This window comes from Phacochoerus africanus, chromosome 8, assembly GCF_016906955.1.
Source record: "Phacochoerus africanus isolate WHEZ1 chromosome 8, ROS_Pafr_v1, whole genome shotgun sequence".
NCBI classification, from domain to species: Eukaryota; Metazoa; Chordata; class Mammalia; order Artiodactyla; family Suidae; genus Phacochoerus; species Phacochoerus africanus.
Genome location: NC_062551.1, coordinates 159,465,834 through 159,489,953, shown reverse-complemented (window position 1 = coordinate 159,489,953; position 24,120 = coordinate 159,465,834). Strand labels below are relative to the sequence as shown.

General features: G+C 38.1%; 1 protein-coding gene across 2 annotated transcripts in view; it reads left to right on the top strand.

The window, feature by feature from the left end:
- The window catches only part of ZFYVE9 (zinc finger FYVE-type containing 9), a 188,831-nt gene that overhangs the window by 77,390 nt on the left and 87,321 nt on the right, over nt 1-24,120 (top strand). For both annotated transcript variants that reach the window (XM_047789117.1, XM_047789116.1), the window contains exons 3-4: nt 7,390-7,495; nt 11,949-14,047. In XM_047789117.1, the coding sequence (XP_047645073.1) occupies nt 7,426-7,495; nt 11,949-14,047 (2,169 nt within the window). In that variant the 5' untranslated portion in view covers nt 7,390-7,425. The remainder of the gene's footprint in view (nt 1-7,389; nt 7,496-11,948; nt 14,048-24,120) is intronic.

Sequence of the window (24,120 nt, the reverse complement as noted above, 5' to 3'; positions counted from 1 at the left end):
GGGAAGGGAGTGCCTTTGTCTGCTTCACCTGACAAAATCTTATTCTTCAGGCATCTCCTCTTTAGGAAGTTTTCAACCCACTGCACAGGCCATCAGTAATAATAAATCCTAACTAGTAAGCAGTAATAAATTATTGGAATATTTGTTATAGTAGCCTACCCTACCCCAAGTAATATACCCCTGCCTCAGTGTGATTTGGATTCACCTCTTCTTTGGCTCCAGAGTATCCAGTGCATATATCAATTACCACATATGATAGTATTTTATATTTTAGAAATTAATTGATCCATCTTCTGTGAAACATTGAGCACCGTTAGGTCAAGGACATTGTCTTGAAGTTCCTGTCTTGGCCCAGAGAAAATGAATCTGACTAGGAACCATGAGGTTTCGGGTTCGACCCCTGGCCTTGCTCAGTGGGTTAAGGATCTGGCGTTGCCGTGAACTGTGGTATAGGTTCCAGACGAGGCTTGGATCTGGCATTGCTATAGCTCTGGCATAGGCCAGCAGCAACAGCTCCAATTAGACCTCTAGCCAGGGAACCTCCATGTGCCACGGGTGTGGCACTAAAAAGACAAAAAAGGCCAAAAAAAAAGTAAAATAAAAAGGACATTGTCTTACTTGTCGCTGTGACCTAATGGCTAAGACAATGCCTGGTATATAGTAGATGCTTGATAATGTTTTATGCATGACTATATACATGTTCGTTGTAATTAGTATATGGCATAAAGAGAAAGTAACAGTGGAGGAGACATACAAGGATCAGTCAGATAAATGCTGTGAAAGTGGGACCCTTAAGACTGAGATTCAGTAGAGTGTCCTAAAGGACTCTGGTCAACAGAATGAAAAAAGAAGAGGTCCTCAGGAAGACAGTGTACTAAGTTAGGTAATTCTCTTCCTCTTCGAGATGTACTTTGACCCTTGAACAACATGGGGGTTAGGGGCCTGACTTTCCTCGCAGTAGGAATCTGCATATAACTTATAATCAGGCTTCCATATACATGGTTCTTCCATATCCACAGTTCTGTACTCATGGATTCAACCAATTGTGGATCGTGTAGTACAGTAATACTGTTGAAAAAAAAAAAATCCACGTATAGGTAGAATCGCATTGTTCAAGGGTCAACTGTATATATATATATATTTAGTGACTTTTCTTTTGAATAAGAGATGGATGTTTCTTTAAGGCATGTAAAGAATCTTGATATAAGATTTAAATGCTCTGAGAGTCTAGTGTATATGATGAGAAGCCTACTCTTCTCCCATGTCCTTGGGAGACCACAGGTTTTTCTTTGGAAAATGGAACAAAAGAAGCTCAAGACTTGGGGGACACTAGACATAACAGAGACCAAGAAATGAGGCACCAAAGTGAAAGCAGGCAGATAAAGAGAAATCCTACTTTTTTTTTTTTTGGTCTTTTTAGAGCCACACCCACAGCATATGGAAGTTCCTGGGCTAGGGGTCGAATGGGAGCTGTAGCTGGCGGCCTACACCACAGGCACAGCAACACGGGATCTGAGCCTCATCTGTGATCTACACTGCAGCTCATGGCAATGCCAGATCCTTAACCTACTGAGTGAGGCCAGGGATTGAACCCTCATCCTCATGGATACTAGTCGGGTTTGTTAGCCACGACAGGAACTCCAGAAATCTTACATATTAAAGTGAGACCTGGAGTTTTTGTCATGGCACAGCGGAAATGAATCCGACTAACACCCATGAGGTTGCGGGTTCAATCCCTGGCCTCGCTCAGTGGGTGAAGGATCTGGCATTGCTGTGAGCTGTGGGGTAGGTCGCAGATGCGTCTCAGATCCTGTGTTGCTGTGCCTGTGGTGTAGGCTGGCAGCTGTAGCTCGGATTCAACCCCTAGCCTGGTAACTTCCATATGCCTCAGGTGTTGCCCTAAAAAGCAAAAAAATAAAAATAAATAAATAAATAAAGTGAGACCTTTCCCCTTGCTTCTTACTCTACTCTTCTTTCAGATAGTGATTGCCTGGTATTACAAATCAGGAGCCCCTTCCAGGCAATTATATGAGTCTTCTGTGAGGTCCAAAGAAAAGACACACACAACACACATAGACATTTGAAGGTTTCCCAGTGAAATAATTGTGTTCTCACACAATTAGCATGCAGTGGAAGCCTTCCAGTTGAGAAGCCACACATGCAGAGCTTCCAGCTGGCTTTTAGTACTTCTTTTGTTCAATGTTAGGCATTTGGGGAAAGTGTCCAATGTGAAAGAAACCAAAACACAAAAGAGAAGCTTGGAGAAAATAATATTGCGAACAGAGGAGGTTTGGGGAAAAGAAAAAAAAGCCAGATCAAACTGCAGGTAATTACATTAGAGAGGTAAGAAAAAAAATTATATCCATGAAATAAGAACAGTATATCATAAAAGGATGCCCCTGCATCCTCCTCCCTGTTTATACAATCTTAAATTTTTTTCTTTTCTTTTTCAATTTTTTATTTTGAAGTAATTATAGAATCAGTGGAAATTGCAAAAATAGTATAGAGTTTCTGTGTGTACTTCATTTGTACACTTCTTCTCATTCGTTACATCTTACACAACTAGAGAAAATGCAAAACCCAGGAAATTAACATTTTGCTTGTCTGTTCATCAGTTGATAGATATTTGGGGTGTTTCTACCTTTTTGCTGTTATGAATAATGCTGCTGTGAGCATATTCATGTATATAGGCCTTTCCTTTTAATCACTTGCAGATTTGTGTAGCCACCATTGCACTTAAGATACAGCATGATTCTGTCAACACAGATACCTCCCTCGTGCTCCTCCTTCATAGTCTTCTCTTCCTACTGTCCCATATTTAATGACTTCTTAAAATTAAAAACATTATTACAAGTCACAGGAAAGCTGAGTAAGCATAGAGATAAACTGTGTTATGTTCACAAATGGGAAGACTTAGTTTCATTACCATTCCTGAGAGAGGGGCAGGCTAGGAATTCTAATTTCAGAAGGTTCATTTTATTGGCACTGTCTTCCATCCTGCACCATTGCTGAGTCTTAGAGCCACTTGGGGCAGTTTTTTTCTCACGCTTTTGGCTTTATCAGAGAGACCAGTCTGGCCTCTTGTACTGTAGAAGTTTGCAGCCAGTAATTCCCATCCTCCCTGCTAGCTTTCAAGTCCCAGGCCTGAAAGTTGCTGTCTCGTTTTGTAACCCATGTGGACTGCCACTCTTCAGTTCTCACTCATTGCTGTGGTTTGATTTCTTCTTGGTTAATGGTGTCTCTATATTTCCCTTCCTTGTTTTTGAATTTGGCTGTGTAAACTCTAAAACTAATGTATTTTGTCTAGAATTTCTCTATTCAAAGTGGGAAGGGAATGCTTCCTCTCATGAGCTCAGTACACTTTTTTCCTTGTCTTTTGAAAAATTTCAAGCCTTTAGAAAATTGAGAGAATAATGCAGTGAAGACCCATATATCTGTCCTTCACCAGATTCATCAGTTTTTACCATTTTGCTTCTTTATTGAGCACCTCTCTACTTCTCTCTCTGCCATCCCCACCACTTGCTCACACTTACATTCACATGCTTTTTTTCTGAATCATTGGAATTAGTTGCAGATAACACTTCTTCCCTAAATAGTTCAGCAGGTATCTCCTAAGAGTAAGAATAGTCTCCTACAAAATTAAAATACTATTTTCATATCCAAGAAAATGATGTGATATTAATTACGTGTATATGTGTATTTTCTTTTCTTTTTTTTGCTTTTTAGGGCCATATTTGCGGCATGTGGAAGTTTCCAGACTAGGAGTCTAAATTGGAGCTACAGCTGCTGACTGATACTACAGCTGCAGCAACAGCAACACGGGATCTGAGCCATGTCTGTGACCTACACTGCAGCTCACAGCAATGCCGGATCCTTAACCCACTGAGCAAGGCCAGGGATTGAACCTGGATCCTCCTGGACATTAGTGGCGCTTCTTTTCCGCTAAGTCATGGTGGGAACTCCTTAATGACTATTTTCTTGATCCAGGATCCAGTTAGTTTTCATGCATAGCATTTAGTTGTTTAATCTCTTTAGTCCTTCAATTTAGAGTGATCTTTTTTTTCATAACACAGAATTTTTTTGAAGAGTTCAAGGACAGTTGTTTTACAGAATGCCTCACATTCTAGATTTGTCTAGTTGTTCATGATTCGATTCAGATTAAACAATTTGGAAAACACTTTAAAACTTCTTGTTGTGTCACATTGTGAGATGTATAATGTCAGCTTGTTAAACTGTCAGTGATGCTAAGCTTGATCATTTGGTTAAGGTTGTGATTACTATATCTTTTCACTGTTAACATGCGTTTTCTCCTTTGGAATTAATAAATCATCTGTGAAATGATATTTTGAGGCACAATGAATATTTTCTTCCCCACTGTTTACCTAAAGGTTTTAACATTCATTTTTGAGGCTCACCTGTATCAGTAATTATAACTGGAGTTCAATACAACTTTTTTTTTTTTTTCTTCCTAGGGCTACACCCACAGCATATGGAAATTCCTAGGCTAGGGGTCTAATCAGAGCTGCAGCTGCCTGCCTACACCACAGCCACAGCAACACCAGATCTGAGCTGTGTCTGTGACCTTCACCACAGCTCAAAACAATGTCAGATCCTTAATGCACTGAGCGGGGCCAGGGATCAAACCTGCATCCTCATGTATACCATTCGGGTTCGTTAACACTGAAACATAATGGGAACTCCTTATTATACTTTTATTTCTTGTGATGAGAGCTTTTAAGATCAGTTCTCTTAGTTAATTTCAAATATGTGATGCAGCATTGTCAGCTATACTTAGCATGCTGTACATTATATCCCCAGAACTTACTGATTGTCTAGCTGGAAGCTTCTAACTTTTGACCACCTTCACCCATTTCCCTCACCCTCATGCCCTGCCTCTGGCATCCAAGCCCCTGAATCTCTTCTCTATTTCGGTGAGTTTTTTTTGTTTTTGTTTTTGATTTTTGGAAATCCACATACAAGTGGTATGTCTTTCTCTGACTAATTTACCTTAGCATAATTTAAGGTCCATCTATGTTGTTAAAAATGACAGGGTTTCCTTTTCACAGCTGAATAATCCGCTTCTCCCTCTCTCTCTCTCTCTCTATCACACACACACACACACACACACACACACACACACACACACACAGCATAGATTCTATATCCATTCATCTGTTGATGGCTGCTTAGAAGTTGTTTCTGTGTTTCAACTATTGTAAATAATGCTGCAGTGAACATGGAGTTGCAAATATCTCTTCCAGATTGTGACTTTGTTTCCTTTGGATGTATACCCAGAAGTAGAATTTCTGGGTTATATGGTAGTTAGATTTTTAATTATTTGAGGAATCTCCATCCTATTTTACCGTAGTAGCAGCTGCATCAGTTTACATCTCTACCAGCAGCACATAAGGGTTCTCTTTTCTCCACATTCTTGCCAGTATGTGTTTTCTTTTTGATGACAGCTGTTCTGACAGGTGTGAGATGATATCTTCGTGTTTTGATTTGCATTTTCCTTATGATTAGTGATGTTGAGCACCTTTGTGTGTGCCTGTCGGCCTTTCCTGAAAACTGTCTATTCAGATCATTTGTGCATTCTTATTTTTTTAACCATGCCCACAGCATGTGGAAGTTCCTGGGCCAGGGATCGAACCTGTGCCATAGGAGCAACCCAAGCTGCTGCAGTGGCAATGCTGAATTCTTAACCTGCTGTGCCACAAGAGAACTCTTTATTTATTTATTTGTTTTTGCCTCTGCCCATTTTAAAATTGAGTTGTTTTGTTTTTACTTTTTTTTTTATGGCTGCACTTGCATTATATGAAAGTTCCCAGGCTAGGGGTTGAATCAGCTGCAGCTGCTGGCCTATACCACAGCTTGTGGCAATGTCGGATCCTTAACCCACTTATCAAGGCCAGGGATTGAACCCGCATCCTCACAGAGACAACATTGGGTTCTTAACCTACTGAGCCACAATGGGAACTCCACTTTTTTTTTTTTGGATGTTGAGTTGTATGAGTTCCTTGTATATTTTGGTTTTTAACTCCTTATTGGTTATTCTATTTGCAGATATCTTTTCCCATTCACTAGGTGATCTTTTTGTTTTGTTGATGGTTTCCTTTGCTGGCCGAAAGCTTTTTAGTTTGATATAGTTTCATTTGTTTATTTTTATTTTGTTTTCCTTGCCTGAAGAGACATATCCAAAAAAATATTGCTAAGACCCATGTCAGTGAGAGTACTGCCTGTGTTTTCTTCTAGAAGTTTTATGCTTTTAGGTCTTATATTTAAGTCTTTTAATTCATTTTGAGTTTATTTTTGTATATGGTGTGAAAAAGTCCAGTTTGATTTTTTTGCATGTAGCAGTCAAGTTTTCCTAGCACCATTTATTGAAGACGCTGTTTTTCCTCCATTCCCTTTGTCATAGATTAATTGCCCATACAAATGTGGATTTATTTTGGGCTCTCTATTCTGTTCCATTGATCTTTGTGTCTGTTTTGATGCTAGCACCATACTGTTTTGATTAATATAGAGTAGTACAGTTTGGCATCAGGGAGCATGTTATGGGGTGTTTTTATCTTTTATTTTTTTGTCTTTTTTTTTTTTTTGCTATTTCTTGGGCCGCTCCCTCCGCATATGGAGGTTCCCAGGCTAGGGGCCTACGCCAGAGCCACAGCAACGCGGGATCCGAGCCGCGTCTGCAACCTACACCACAGCTCACGGCAACGCCGGATCGTTAACCCACTGAGCAAGGGCAGGGACCGAACCCGCAACCTCATAGTTCCTAGTCGGATTCATTAACCACTGTGCCACGACGCCACGACGGGAACTCCTGTGGGGTGTTTTTAAATTAGTGATCCAATCACCTTATTAATAACTGATTTGTTCAGTTTCTCTCTCTCTCTCTCTCTCTCTCTTTTTTTTTTTTTTTTCCCCCGCTTTTTAGGGCTGTGCCCGAGGCATATGGAGGTTCCCAGGCTAGGGGTCTTAATCAGAGCTACAGCTGCCGGCCTACACCACAGCCACAGCAACGCCAGATCTGAGCTGCATCTGCGACCTATGCCACAGTTCATGGCAATGCCAGATCCTTAAGCCACTGAGCGAAGCTAGGGATCAAACCTGCAACCTCATGGTTCCTAGTCAGATTTGTTTCCACTGCGCCGTGATGGGAACTCCAGATTTTCTATTTTTTTATGATTTACTGTCGATGAATCATATACCAGTTGGTTGGCATATATCTAGGAATTTATCCATTTATCCTAGGTTGTCCAATTTGTTAGCATGTAATTGTTCATAGTAGTCTCTTATGAGCCTTTATGTTTCTGTTGTATCAGTTGTAAAGTCTGTAAATTATACTTTAGTAATTGAAAGTGAATACAAATTTGATCTATTTTCTAGATTTAAACAAGTCTCTTGAGTGGTGTTTTCTCACTGATGGAGAATTACTTTCAAGCAGAAGCTTACAACCTGGACAAGGTGTTAGATGAATTTGAACAAAACGAAGGTGAGAATTTACTTTGTTGAATCTATTTGCATGTATTTATGATATAGAAAATGGGGGGTTTTAAGAGGATGTAGTACTTTAAAAGATGAAAGTCATATCCAATGTCTTAATGATAATATATTAATATCCAGAGGAGGAACTAACATTTTTTTATCACTAACTATGTGCCAGATACTATGCTAAATCATTCACATGGATTGATTATATAATTTAATCTTTAAAATAATCCCATGAAATTAAATCTTAGGTACATATTACAGATGGGGATAGAGGCACAGAGAGGTTAAGCATCTTCCCCAAAGTTACTTTGTTAATAGGTACAGGGTTAGAATCCAGGCAATGTGATACTACAACCCAAACTCTCTCTGCTCTGTACAACCAATTTATGGTCAGGAAAGGCTTTAAGATGTGTGATTATATTTCCCAAGCTAAGAAAGATGGCTTCTTGCATATTGATTAATCAATAAAGCAAAGGTACATTTTAAATCTAATTTTAGAAGATTTACATTTTTAAGTATCTGCCAAATGGTGAATTAAATTATACATTCTCAAGGCCCAGTCTAAAAATGTCTGGTGAATGCGTTCTTGTTGTGGCGCCGAGGAAAAGAATCTGACTAGTATCCGTGAGGATGTGGGTTCGATCCCTGGCCTCGATCAGTGGGTTGGTTGAGCTGTGGTGTGGGTTGTAGATGCAGCTCAGATCTGGCGTTGCTGTGGCTGTGGTATAGGCCACGGCTCCAGCTCCAGCTCCGCACCCTTAGCCTGGGTGCGGCCCTAAAAAGAAAGTCTGCTGAAGAATCACTTCATTTAGGGAAAGCTTGTCCTTAAATTTACCTTTCGGTATGACTTGAACAGGTAAGCCATAATTAAGTCTCCATCTTTTACCTTACCCTCCTTCCCTCATGTTCTTGGTTTCTAACAGGAAATGGCATCTAACAAGTTTACAGACTGATAGATTTCCATCTGAAGCCCATGATTTTAATAATAGTCTCCAGACTTTTACTAGATCCAGTAATTCAGGTTGTTCTTTGACAGCAGTTCAGAAATGAGGTAGTTTTGATTTTGTTGCTTTGGGTCCATGCTAGAGTAAGCACTAAAGAGATACAGGATCATGGGGGGAAGAAGGGAGAAGGGTATATGGAGTGGCCTGCTCTTCTTATATTTTAGCATTGATCACCCAAGCTAACCCATAACCCTAGGCTCTCTTCTAAGTCATGTAAATACGAAACCTAACCTTTTGGGATTTTATTGGATCTAGGTGGGCTTTATACATACCCAGATGGAAAGTATATTGTCCTCTTAGTTTCAGTCATTTATACAAGTATTTTCTCAATCCTTTCTTTGGTTTGGCCTTGTTTGTGTCACAGTTATTTGTCATGGGCTATCTATGTAAGTACTCCACGTAATCATGTGAATACTTTTCTTCCAGAATACCAGTGACTCTCATTAATAAAATTATTAGTTCTTTCCTCCAGTCTCTCTGCAACTTCTGTAGATTCTAGTAGGGTGTTTGTATATATTGATTAGCAGTGCATTTTTGTTGAATCACTAAAAATTGTCATTTTAGTTTGAAATACAGCATTTACTTAGCAAAAATAACTCCTTTAGAAGGAGAATAATTTCAGAAGCCAGCTTGTTTGTAATTATGTTATTCATTTGTTTTGAACTATTAAAAAAATCTCAGTACCAGTTACATTAAGGCTACCACCTCTAGCCTGGTACCTTTCCAAATATATATATATATATATATACTTTTTTTTTTTTTTTTTGCTTTTTAGGGCTGCACCTGAGGCATATGGAAGTTCCCAGGTTAGGGGTCGAATTGGAGCTACAGCTGCCAGCCTATACCACAGCCATAGCAATGGTGGGATCTGAGCTGCGTCTGTGACCTGTACCACAGCTTATTGCAATGCTGGATCCCCAACCCACTGAGCAAGGCCAGGGGTCAAACCCTCATCCTCATGGAGTCTGGTCGGATTCGTTTCTGCTGCACCACCAAAGGTCCCCAAATATATTTTAAATAAAGTGTTTTCTCATTTTGTGTTAACGTACTCCTTTAAATGAAAAATACACCACACACAGAGTGTGATGATACTAGATAATTGACATTATACCCAGTTAATTGGTGGTTGAATAATGAAATTTTTAATACCTGGTCATTTCTGTTTGAATATTATTGAATATTCTTGTAAGAGGCAGTATTTCTTTTTTATATTTCCATGAACCAGCCTATAAATATGATTTCTTTTTTTAAAGGATTCACGTGTTACCAAATCTCAAGTCTCTGCTAACACAAATTTGGTAAATTTGGGATTAACATTTGACACTCATAGCTTACTAAATAAACCCATCCTACACATGATCTGATGTTTACGGCCTTTATCATCCGCCCTTTCTAGCTTCTTTTCACTACTTCCTTACACTAATTTACACTAACAACCCAAATTGATTTACTTACTGCTCTCTCGGATTGTTGTATTTGGAGTTGTATTTGTCCTTACTCCCCTTTTATGAATGCCCTCTTTCCCAAACTTATATAAAATTGTCTTTGAAGCCCAGTCCATTTCCTCCTGCTTCCATGAATTCAAGCTTGCTACCTCAGCCTGTAAAATATCTTTGTCCTCTCTATTTATTGCCTACTACTACATAATAGTTTTCACATACTTATGCTGTCTTGTACTTCTAGTTGAATATTCATGTGTGTTGTATCTGTTTCTTATTTTTCCAACTAGATTATATACTTTTTGGATGCCAGAGCTATCATTTAATCTCATGTTCCTCAAGCCCAGTGCTTTTACTACAGTAGATACTCACTTAGCATATATTTACTGTGTACCTACTATATATCAGGCCCTATGTAAAGCAAGGATTTACATTGGTGGAATGAAATGGTTCCTACCTGAAAAAGTCAGGTAAATAAACCATTGCATTATAGTGTAATAAATGCTTTAAGGGAGACATGGATAAAGTGCTAAGGGAGCATAAAGATTAATGTTACTACTGAGGTGAAAGCATATCTACATAATTTCAGGACTGTGATTATCAGATTACCATAGGAAGAAAGCAAGAAAGACAGTAAGTGCATAAGTGCATTATTTCTCGTTTCTCTAATTAGACATATACATAGCACTATAACTTGGGAAAACAGCCACCAATTATGATTTATTAAAAAATAAAGAGGTGTTCCCTAGTGGCTCAGTGGGTTGAGGATCTGGAGTTATCAGTCCTGTGGCTCTTGTTACTACTATGGCACATGTTGAGTCTCTGGCTCAGGAACTTCTGCACACTGTGGGTGTAGCCCCCCCCCCCCCAAAAAAGAAGGAATTATGCTTATTGGTAGACTATAACGAGACTGATTTAAAATGGCAAATGAGGAATTCTTGTTGTGGCTCAGCAGAAACAACTGTGACTAGTATCCATGAAGATATAGCTTCCATCCCTGGCCTTGCTCAGTGGGTTAGGTATCTGGCGTTGCCTTGAGCTGTGGTGTAGGTCGCAGATGCAGCTGGGATCTGGCGTTGCTGTGGATGTGGTATAGGCCTGGCAGCTGTAGCTCCAGTTTGACTCCTAGCCTGGGAGCTTCCATATGCTGCACCTGTGGCCCTAAATAATAATAATAATAAAATGGCAAGTGAAAATTTTCTCCCAAATTGTCCTCAGATAATAGTCTATAAATATGAATCTAACTAATAATGTATTGTGACATGGTTATAAGTGGAACTTCACATACTATAGCAGACTTTTTAAAACGTATTATTATGGACACATTTCAAATATACGCAAAGTAAATAGAATATTATAATTAACTCCAGTGTACCCATTATCCAGCTTCAGCAATGATTGACATGCTGCCGTTTTTTATTTCATTTATATCTTCATTTGCTCCTCACTGCCTGCTTCATTGTTTTGTTTTGTTTTTACAGCTTTTTAAAGATTAAATTTTAGGTTAAAATATATGGATCTTAACTATACAGTTCTCTCAAATAGATATATCCATGTAACCCACATCTCAGTCATGATGTAGATTATAGAGCATTCTGCCTTCACAGAAAATTCCTTTGTTTTCCTCCCACTCAATTACTACATCCTTATCATTGTTCTGATTTGTTTCCATCTCAGAGGATCCCCTACCCCATGCTTTGCTAATCCAAGGCCTTCCCCATTACTGCCGCCCCACCCCAGGCCCCAAATATAGCCTGTGGACCACTTTAATTATGTTACTAGACTTGTTTGGAATGTTCTGAAGTATTAGCATTTGGTGACATGTAATACAGGGAGCAGTATTTTCTTATCCTCAGCTAACAATTGGAAACTCCATATCCTAGGAATATTCAGTTTTCACATATCCTGAGAATATTTTATTTTCAGTGCATATTTGCAAATGTAGTTCATTAACTTAGTTCCAGCCTTATCAGTGTTATAGCAAACTTATTGTAATTATTTATTTTTTCAGATGAAACTGTTTCTCCTATCTTATTGGATACAAAGTGGAATAAGATACTAGATCCCTCTTCTCACCGACTGTCATTTAACCCTGCATTGGCCAGTGTGAATGAACCTACAGTTTCTGAGTCACAGCCACAACTGAAAATCTTCTCCCTGGCTCATTCAGCTCCTCTTAACACAAAGGGAGAGGACCATTGTGCTAATGGACAGGATTGTAGTCTGAATCCAGAGATTAGCACAATGTGGATTGATGAAAATGCAGTTGCAGAAGACCAGTTAATTAAGAGGAACTGTACCCAAGATGATCAATGCAGTACTGTTGAAGTGGGAGAGAAGAAATGTGGAAACCTAGCTTGTCTGCCAGATGAGAAGAATGTTCTTGTTGTAGCCGTCATGCATAACTGTGATAAAAGGACATTACAAAGTGATTTGCAGGACTGTAATAATTATAATAGTCAATCCCTCATGGATGCTTTTAACAGTTCGCTGGATAATGAAAACAGACAAACTGATCAATTTAGTTTTAGTATAAATGGGTCCAGTGAGAAAGGAATGAACTCAGAGAAACAGGTAGATCCATTGACTAGACCAAATGCAGAGGGGGATTCTGTTAAATATATGTGTACTACTTCATCTGATAATCTGGCCAGTGTCTGTTCCCCTTCACAGTTACAGGATGATGAAAATAGAGATAGAGAACCCTCCATGTCTTTGATTACAAGTTTAACACTTGATTCAGTAATCTCATCCCAGGGAACGGATGAAGGTCCTGCCCTAAAGCAGGCGGACTCTACACCAGATGAGGTTCTCACTGGCCAAACCAGCTCTCCTAGGACAGATCTAGGGAGCCCCAATTCCTTTTCCCACTTGAGTGAGGGGATATTGACAGAAAAAGAGCCAGCAGAGGAGAGAACAACAGAAGAATCCATCCAGTCTGGTTTACCTTTGCTTCTCAAAGCAGACGTGCCTAATGGGTCTGGAAGGGCTGATAACTGTGAGCAGTTTTCAGATAGCCTTGTACCCCGTGACATTGGAGCTGATGAAAATGAAGGTTGTAAACATGAAGAAATTCTTGGCACCTCAGAACTTCTTAATATGACAGAGCATTTCTCTGAATCTCAGGAGATGACTAATTGGAAATTGACTGAACCAAACAAGATGAATGACAGCCAGGTAAATATGGAGAATGAGAAGTTTCTGCAGATAAGTCACCCTGAAGACAGCCACGATGATAGTGGAGGAGAGTGTGCTAGATTGGCAGAAGCAAGTCTAGATTTAAAAGGAAACTGCATGAATGAAAGTGAAGGATGTGATTTCTCCACTGTCATGGATACACCAGCAGCAAATTCACTATCTAGTTGTGATTCCTATGGAATGCAGAGCCCAGTTGTTTGTTTTGTTCCAAAGACTTTACCCTCCAAAGAAGATTCAGTAACAGAAGAAAAGGAAATAGAAGAGAGCAAGTCTGAATGCTACTCAAATATTTATGAACAGAGAGGCAATGAAACCACAGAAGGGAGTGGACTACTTTTAAACAGCAGTGGTGACCTCATGAAGAAAAATTATTTACACAATTTCTGTAGCCAAGTTCCACCTGTGCTTGGGCAATCTTCACCTAAGATAGTAGCAAACCTGCAATCTATCAGTGTTCCTTTTGGTGGTGCAAGACCCAAGCAACCCTCTAATCTTAAACTTCAAATTCCAAAGCCATTATCAGACCATTTACAAAATGACCTTCCTGTAAACAGTGGAAATAATATTAAAAACAAAAATGATGTCCTCGGGAAGGCAAAATTAGGGGAAAATTCAGCAACCAATATATGCAATGCCTCTTTGGGAAATATCTCTATTGCTGACACAAATGGGGAACATTTAGAAAGTTATGAGTCTGGAATATCCAGTAGACCGTGCCTTGCGTTAGCTCCGGAAAGCCCAGATAATGATCTCAGAGCTGGTCAGTTTGGAATTTCTGCTAGAAAGCCATTTACCACTCTGGGTGAAGTGGCTCCAGTATGGGTACCAGATTCTCAGGCTCCAAATTGCATGAAATGCGAAGCCAGGTTTACATTCACCAAAAGGAGGCATCATTGCAGAGCATGTGGGAAGGTAAGTTGTGTGTATCAGCTAGGAGTCTGGCATGCACATTTTGTAATGCTGAGTTAGAAGTAGTAAGGGCAATATAAAGTAAGCATACTTCTGGTTGAGATGACATCGTAAGTAGCTTTTGAACATCTAGTTATAGTAAGTTTACAAATGAAAAATGACCTCACGGAGTCCTAGTGTTTATATACATTTTTTGTTGTTGTTGTAAAGATTTAAGCTGAATCAATGTTTATGAATAGATGAGAATTGAGGAAGTGTTAACTTTGTGGTTAGTTGCTTAATGGAATAGTTTGAAATAAGGAAGTTATTCTTTTGATTTAAGAAATATTTGCGATTGGCTCTTTATTTTTAAATTCTTGAGTAACTGAACATTATAAAAACCATTCCAGTTTTTACTATAGGATTTTTGCCATTGTACTGGACATTCTGGAACTTTCTGCACATATATACACATATTTTTGTCTTTTCCCCCGTATAACTGATACAAAAAAAAAAAAAAAGAGCTGAAGGCTTTAGATCCTTGTGATAGGGTTATAGGAATAATTGATCTTTCTTAGCTCTCCCTTAATTCTCCTAGCTAAAGGAGGAAAGGGGATTTTGTATTTTTAAAAAGAATGCAGGCTTTGGTGTCAGGTCTGGGTTTGAACTTCAGCTTTGTTACTATCACCTGTATAACTTTATTAAGCTTTAGTTTTTCATAAAAGCAAAAAGAGATCGTTTTCATTGGGCTGTTGTGAAGATTAAATGAGATTACAAATGTAATAGTGCTAAGTAATTAACCTCTACTACCCTTCTTGCCTGATTTTATTGGTCTGTTTATATTAATTAGAATGCCTTCACCTTCAAAGAGCAGAGTATCTGGCCCTCAGTAACTTAGACAGAATAACATTTCACATAGCAAGAAACCTGAAAATAGAGACTCTGCACGCTTTGTATATGGTCAGAATCGTTGAAGTGCTCTTGGTCTTCCCCTTGTGGTCTCAAGATGTGGCACAGCTCTAAGCATTAAGTCCAACCTGGCCACTTCCCAAGTGCAAGAAACTGATTGGGGCAAAACAGCCTATTCCTCTTGCTGCCCCCACATCAGGGAGGAAAGAATCCCCAGCAACTTCTTTCAATTTATTGGCCAGCTTTACACCACCAGTCTAATTTAGACCAGTGATTGACAATAGGGAATGAGATTGCCAGGATTGGCTAAGATCAATCATGATTCATCCCGTGGGGCTGAGCCCAGTGTTGCCTGGAAAAAAAGTGGGATTTTTTTTTAATAAGGAAAAGGGGAAGAATGGTTCCTGGCTTGTTCTTCACCACGGGGTTCTCTAAGGTCCTAGAACAAAAGAACCAAATGATGGGGAGCAGGAGGTAGTTAAAGCTGTGGCTGGACCGTTAGTCTCTGATTATTCATATTTGAAGGAAATAATGTGTCTGATTCCTTAATATTTTGCAGTCTGAAGTAAACCTATGGTCAGTAGCCTGAACAGTCAGTTTTCTATTAGGGGATTAGAGTCTGTGTTTTTTTGTCATCATTGTTCTGTGTTTTGCTTACTGTGTATAACACTTTCTGAAAATATAGCTTTCTTAAGCAAATAATAAAAATGCTTTTTTGTTCCAGACCAGCATATCCAGATGTAGTGACTAAATAGATAACTTTGGAGGATTCAGAAAGAAAATGGTGGCTAAATGCATAAAGTTCAAAAATTATATGGAATTTTTGCTGAATGGAATTTATAAATTTATGGATTCATGTGGATTCTAGATTCATATTCCATTTTTTTCTTTTTCCATCTCATTTCCTCAGGGATGTTCTAAGGATTGTTGAGATAATATCTGTAGAAATTCTTGAGCTTCTTAAAGGAAAGAGGCTTATAAATATAGGTGTACTTTCTCTAGATATTAAATTAATAATTATACTTGGAATTTAGCTAGGAAAGTACTCCAAGCAATGTGATTTTGTAAAAAAAAGTCTACTGTTGAAAAGAGAAATTTAGTTGTCCCCCCCCCCCATTCTGGTATATCTGCTGTCCAGTAATTTCCAATAATTTCTTTACCTACTGTCTAATACTAATTCTAAAAGCTCATAAATTCTCTTTAACAAGCATATATTAAGCCTTTAATATATGAAAGTTATGGGTTATGTACTAGGGATTCAGAGATACATAAATTGGAATGTATGACCTCATAGAATTTATAATCAGAGGCACTGATTTTGGTGAGTGGGGAGAGGAATATCTAAATTTCCTGTAGTTTTTCAAAAATCTTTAAGAAACCGTTATAAACTACTGATCTCAATAGATGAACAGACCATCCCACAACAAGTTTTAATAGAGTATAGTAAGAGCCAGTTATGTGTGCTTTATATTCACTCTCATTTAATCCCCATCATTAGAATGAGTGGTTAATTTTTTCCTATTTGACAGATCTAGAATTAGAGACTCAGAGAGGTCAAGGGATATGCCCAGGGAATATGCCCAAGGTCACTTAGCTCAAAAGTGCTAGACCCATCTTTATTTATTTATATATTTTTTTGGCTTTTTGTCTTTTCTAGAGCCACATCCACAGCATATGGAGGTTCCCAGGCTAATCAGAGCTGTAGCCTCTGGCCTACACCACAGCCACAGCAGTGTGGGATCGAGCTGCGTCTGCGACCTACACCACAGCTCACCGGATCCTTACCCACTGAGCGTTGAGCAAGGCCAGGGATCGAACCCACAACCTCATGGTTCCTAGTCGGATTCATTAACCACTGAGCCATGATGAGAACTCCTAGACTCATCTTTAAAGCTAGTTTCCTTTCCCGTGACTCTTTCCTTCAGTCATAACTGCTTCTCCTAGCATGTCTCCTTATTCATGATAGCAGTATGAACAAAATAGGAACACTGAGAAATGAGAGCTTAATTTTTCCAAGAATGGCACAAGGATTCAGGAAAATCATGATACAAAAAGTGACTACTTGAAGAAGGAAATATAAGAAAGTGGATGTAATTTATGGATCAAAGTTTTAAAATATGTGAGAAAAATGGGATCACAGCAGAACACAGTGGGGAGTTAGAAAGCAGGGAAAGGGAAACCGTCATATAAAAGAATGGGCCGTGATAAAAATACACTTGAATGTAGAAGTAATAGAAAATTATGGGAAATTATTTAGCATAGTATAGGGCTTTTATTCAGCTTTCGATGAGTAGTAGATATTATAGTTGTTATAACATTCGTCTTGGTGGAATGTTATTAAATAGAATATAAAATAATTGTGTTGAATTTATGAACAGTTGTTAAATATTGCATTGTTAAAATATTGCATTTATTTCTTTATTGCTATAATGGTGATCAAGGCATCTGAATTTAATTCTTTGTTATTAGTGGGCAACTATGTCATGCTCGAAAATGCTAAGCAAATGTGAGTTTTATGATTTCATGTATTATTAATTTAGATAATTGTTCCACATAGCAGCATAATCTCTACTTCTCCTGTATGATAGATGATAAATTATAGAATAGAAAGAGTACAGAGAGCTCCTTCCCCAAAAAATGCCTACTAAATTCAAATGATCACTGTTATTGTATATTCGTATTAATTTCCTATAGAAATCACTGAATCTACCAGATCATAGTTATACATCTTGTCAAGCTCCATTTGCCATGAATATTTCGACTCCTTTTTATTTGATTATTTAACTTGAAAGGCCTAAAAAAGCCATTGAGTTTAAGAGTACAGGAAAGAGACTTTTTGAAAGTGGAGAATTTCTAAAAGAAAAAAAATTTTGGAAATTCCCTTGTGGCCAGCTGGTTAAGGATCTGGTAGTGGCACAGGCTGCAGTTGTGATGCTAGCTCGTTCCCTGGCCCAGCAGCATGCCATGGATGTGGCCAAAAGATTTTTTTTTATCTTTTATGTAGTCATTCACAAGGCTTTATCACTCTTTATCCATTACTGTCACTGATGTGGCTGGTTGTTATTTATGAGATGCTAGCTGGTTAATGACTTTTATCTACTGAAATAGACAAAAATAGCCATTATTATTATTATTATTATTATTTTGTCTTCCTGTGGCATTATGAAAGTTCCCAGGCTAGGGGTTGAATCAGAGCTGCAGCTGCCGGCCTATACCAAAGCCACAGCAATGTGGGGTCCAGGCTGCATCTGCGACCTGCACCATAGCTCACAGTGGCAACACGGGATCCTTAACCCACTGAGCGAGGACAGGGATTGACCTGGCATCCTCATGGGTACTGGTCACGTTCATTACCTTTGAGCCATGCCAAAAATAGCCTTTAAAAGTATGAAAGGTGGAGTTCCCTTCCTGGCGCAGTGGTTAACGAATCCGACTAGGAACCATGAGGTTGCGGGTTCGGTCCCTGCCCTTGCTCAGTGGGTTAACGATCCGGCATTGCCATGAGCTGTGGTGTAGGTCCCAGACGTGGCTCGGATCCCGAGTTGCTGTGGCTCTGGTGTAGGCCGGTGGCTACAGCTCCGATTGGACCCCTAGCCTGGGAATCTCCATATGCCGCGGCAGCGGCCCAAGAAATAGCAAAAAAGACAAAAAAAAAAGTATGAAAGGTGAGAATAGAATAAAATTTTTGAGCATTTCCCTTTATGCTAGGCTTATCTAGTCTAACAGCACAATTCTTTGAGATAGTTACAGGGGAGAAAAGCGTGCCTCAGAAAGGTTAAGTACCTTGCCTAAATTCTCAGTTTATAGATGAGAATACATGGATTTTAACACAAATTTCTCTCTTTTTACTGTATTTGACATAGCAACAAAATTCATCTGTACTTGAATTGCTTATTAGAAATAGAAGTCATTGTCTTTGGGTGAACATTGGCTTTGGACAATGATAAAAGGATTGGGAATTTGAAAGGAAGACAAAAATGTTGAATGATTGGTGCTATCAATTCATTGGGGAGCCTAGCAAAGGTAGCAGGATTTTAGGTTTTACATCACCTGTTAGATCTTGAACTACAAATTAGGAAAAGAACATAGGTGCCAAGTCAGAGAATGAGGAAGGATTTAGGGGCAGTAATATACACCATTCCAATTTACTTACACAATTTTTTCCACATTCATTGACATTATAAAGTATAATTCAAAATAGATAAATTTTTACCAGTTTGAGTAGAGGGTGATTTGAGTAGACAGAACAGAGACGAGAACTATAGGAGAGGTAGTATGGGAAGAAAACTGGGGAGTTCCTGTTGTGGCTCAGCAGGTGAAGAACCTGATGTAGTATCCATGTGGATGCTGGTTGGATCCCTGGCCTAGCTCAGTGGGTTAAGGATCCAGCATTGCCACAAGCTGTGGTGTAGGTTGCAGATGTGGCCTGGATGCAGAGTTGCTGTGGCTGTGGTGTAGGCCAGCAGCTGCAGCTCTGATTTGACCACTAGCCCAGGAACTTCGATATGCTGCAGGTGTGGCCCTAGAAAGAAAAAAACAAAACAAAAAAGAAAATGATGGAATGTGTATGAAGAAGCTCTGGGCTTCTGTTTCTTCTGCTGTAAAAGGAGGGGATTGCATAGACTTTATCTCCTTGCAGCTCTGAAAGAGTTTGTTTGAAGTTCGGTGTTTAAAAAAGAAAGGAAAGGAAATGGAGAGATTTGTGCTAGCCCTGATATATCTCTGTCAAATTATTACTAAACGTAATGATTAGCCGAGGTCATTTTGTGGGAAGAATATGCCATTAAATATTTTAAAAAGTGCTACGTTGAAAGTATGTTTTCTGGAAGTCATCTCAGTTCAGCTGGAATGCTATTTATCATAGTACCACTTAAGTGGGCTACAGTGAGGGTTTTATTTTGCAATTACTGTTTCCTTTTTTATTCATTTCCAATAGTATTAATCTTTTTAGGCACACATTATCCTCATCACATATATTTTAAAACAAATAGCTTTTGTAAAGCAAGTATACTTCAATTTAAAAAAATAGCTTGATGATTTGTATATTGTCAACATAGCATATTGAAAACTGATCTAGATTAATTTTTAATATAGTTCTAGAAAGGTACCTTCTATACACCTGGGATTATAGGAATTTAACATATAATGAGCATTTATAAATGTAATTATATAATGTTATATTTTATATAATTTTATACCTATGTATCAAATATTTTATAAGTTTATATAATTTGTATAATACTATATGTGTTTATGTATAAAACGGCAAACTTGAACCAGTATCTAACTCCATGCTTTTCATTTGAATTGCTGTTCTGCAGTAGTCTGGAGTAATTTTTTCTATAAAGGTATATAAAAGAGCTATATAATATTTTGATATTATATCATTGCATATTAAGTGAAAAATAGAGACTTGAAATAACGTTAAACTTAACTGTTTAAATTTGAAATTGAAAATAAAACACATTTTGAGATGGGATGAAGAGGGTTAATGCTTTTTTTTTTAAAAACAGGGTAATGTTTATATCTTGAAAGATGGCAATTTCTATCTACTTCTACATGTGTATAATCCCTATTCCAGCTCCCTGGACGCATCCACCTTAGGAAATTAATAGACTATTTCAAAAATTGTAGTTGATTTACAATATTAGTTTCAGATGTACAACATAGTGATTTAATGTTTTTATAGATTATACTCCAATTAAAGTTATTTTATTTATTTGTTATGGCTGCACCTGCAGCATATGGAATTTCCTGGGCCAGGGATTGAATTGGAGCCACAGCTGTAACCTATGCTGCAGCTGTGGCAATGCCAGATTCTTTAACCCATTTGCCAGGCCAGGGACTGAATCCATGCCTCTGCAGTGACCCTAGCCACTGTAGTCAGATTCTTAACTTACTGTGCTACAGTGATAACTTTTAAAGTTATTTTAAAGTTATGGCTAGATTTTCCTGTACTATGTAATATATCCTGTATATGATATTTTATTTATTTTATGCATGGTAGTTTTTATTTCTTTCTTCCCAACTCCTATCTTGCCCCTCCCCTCTTGCCTCTCCTCAGTGGTAACCACTAGTTTGTTCTCTGTGAGTCTTTTCTGTTTTGTCATATTCTTTCATCTTATTTTTAGATTCCACATATGGGTGATGACATAGAGTTTTGTCTGTCTTTGACTCTTCGCTAAGCATCATACTCTCCAGGTCTATCCATGTTGTTGTAAATGGCAGAGTTACATTCTTTTTAATGAATGAGTGCTATTCCAGTGTGTGTGTGTGTGTGTGTGTGTGTACATATACAGTGGATCTGTTGGTGGGCATTCGGCTGTTTCATTATCTTGGATCTTGTAAATAATGTCATGATGAACATAGGGGTGCATATATCTTTTTCAATTAGTGTTTTCGTATTCTTTGGGTAAATAACCAGAATTGGGATAGTTGAATCATATGTTAGTTCTATTCTTAATTTTTTGAGGAATCTCCATACTGTTTTCCATAGTGACTGGGCCAGTTTACATTCCCATCAACAGTGTATGAGGGTCCCATTTTCTTCATATCCTTGGTGACATTTAGTATTTGTACACTTTTTGATGTTGACCATTCTGACAGGTGTGAGGTGATAGTTTCGATTTGCGTTTACCTGATGATTAGTGATGTTGAACATCTTGTCATTGCCTGTTGGCCATCTGTATGTCTTTTTTGGTAAAATATCAGTTCATGTCTTGTGCCTATTTTTTAACTAGGTTGTTTGATTGATATTGAATTATTTGAGCTCTTTATATATTTTGAACATTAGCCTCTTACTGGTCATATCATTTGCAAATGTTTTCTCCTATTCAGTAATTTTTTTGTTTTGTTGATGGCTTCCTTTGCTATAAAAAAGCTTTTAAGTTTAATGAGATGCTGTTTGTTTATTTTTATTTTTTACTTTTTTTTGGTCTTTTGTCCTTTTTTTTAGGGCCGTGCCTGCGGCATGTGGAAGTTCCCAGGCTAGGGGTCTAATTGGAGCTGTTGCTTCCGGCCTATGCCAGAGTCACAGCAACGCCAGATCCGAGCCACATCTGCGACCTACAGCAACACCAGATCCTTAACGCACTGAGTGAGGCCAGGGATCGAACCTGCAACCTCATGGTTCCTAGTGGGATTCGTTTCTCTGTGCCATGACAAGAACTCCGGTTCATTTTTAAATTGTGTTTCCTTTGCCTTAGGAGACAGATCCAAAAAAATATTTGTTTTATTTGTGTCAAAGAATGTTCTGCCTGTGTGTTTTTCCAGGAGTTTTATAGCTTACAGTCTAATATTTAGGTCTTTAATACACTTTGAGTTTTTTGTATATAGGGTGAGAAAACGTTCTGATTTTATTTCTTTACGTAGAGTGTCCAGTTACCCCAGTATCACGTTTTGAAGAAACTCTTTTCCCCGTTGTATATTCTTGCCTCCTTTGTTGTAGATTAATTGACCATAAATACATGGGTTTATTACTGGGCTCTCTTTTGTTTCAGCGATCTGTGTGTCTGTTTTTGTGCCAGTAATATGCTGTTTTGAGTGCTGTGTAGTTCTGTAGGATAGTCTGAAGTCAGGAAATGTGATGCCTCTAGCTCCATTTTTCTTTCTTAAGATTGCTTTGGTTATTTGGGTTTTTTGTGGTTTCATGTAAGTTTCAGGATTTTTCTAGTTAGGTAAAAAATCGTATGGGTATTTTGATAGGGATTGCATTAAATCTGTAGATTGCTTTGAGTAGTCCACATTTTAACAATATTAATTTTTCTAATCTACGAACACAAGATATCTTTCCATTTCCTTGTATCATCTTCTTTCCTTAATGAATGTGTTGTGGTTTTCAAAGTGTCAGTTTTGGGAGTTGCTGTTGTGGTTCAGCAGAAATGAATCTGACAGTATCCATGAGGATGTGGGTTCAATCCCTGGCCTAGCTCAGTGGGTCAGGGATTTGGCGTTGCTGTGAGCTGTGGTTAGGTCTCAGATATGGCTTGGATCTTGTGTTATTGTGGCTGTGGTATAGGCCAGCCGCTGTAGCTCCAATTCAGCCCCTAGCCTGGGAACTTCCATATGCCACAGGTGTGGATCTAAAAAGCAAAAAACAAAACAAAACAGAGTATTGGTCTTTCACCTCCTTGGTTTACTTAACTGTAGACATTTTATTCTTTTTGATGCAATTTTAAACGAGATTTTTTTTTTCTTCTCTTTCTGGTGGTTCATTATTAGTGTATAAAAAAGCAACAAATTTCTGTGTGTTAGTCTTGTATCTTGCAACTTTACTAAAGTCATTTGTTCTAATAGTTTTTTGGTGGAAACTTTAGGGTTTTCTGTATGTAGTATCATGTCATCTGCAAATAGTGATAATTTTGCTTGTTCCTTTCCAATTTGGATGCCTTTTATTTCTCTTTCTTATCTGATTGCTCTGGCTAGGACTTCCAATACTATGTTAAATAGAAGTATTGAGAATGGTTATCCTTTGTTTTGTTCCTGATTTTAGAGGAAAAGCTTTCAACTTTTCACTATTGAATATGGTTTGTTATGGTTTGAATATGGTTTGTTAGAAATGGCCTTTATGATGTTGAGATATGTTCACTGTGTACCAACTTTTGATGACATTTTTTTCATGAATGGCTGTTAAATTTTGTCAAATGCTTTTTCTATTGAGATGGTCATTTTTATCCTTTTGTTAATGTGATGTATCACATTGATTTGCTGATATTGAAACATCCTTGTATTCCTGGAATAAATCCTACTTGATTATATTGTATGATCCTTTTTATATATTGCTGAATTCAGTTTGCTAATATTTTGTTGAGGATTTTTATATCTATATTTATCAGAGATATTAGCTTGTAATATTTTTTTTGGCTATGCTCACAGCATGCAGAAATTCTCAAGCCAGGGATCAAACCCATGCCACAGCAATGACAATGCCAAATCCTTAACCTGCTAGGCTACCAGGGAACTCTTCTAGTTTCCTTCCTTCCTTCCTTCCTTCCTTCCTTTTGTGTTTTTGTCTGGTTTTGTTTTCAGGGTAATGGTGACCTTGTGGAATAAATTTGGAAGTTTTCCACTGTAAACCAGCTATAATGGAAAAAATAAAAAATCATTTAAAAAATTTAGAAGTTTTCCCTTCTCTTCAATTTTTTAGAGTAGTTTGAGAAATAGTTAACTCTTCTGTATATGTTTGATAG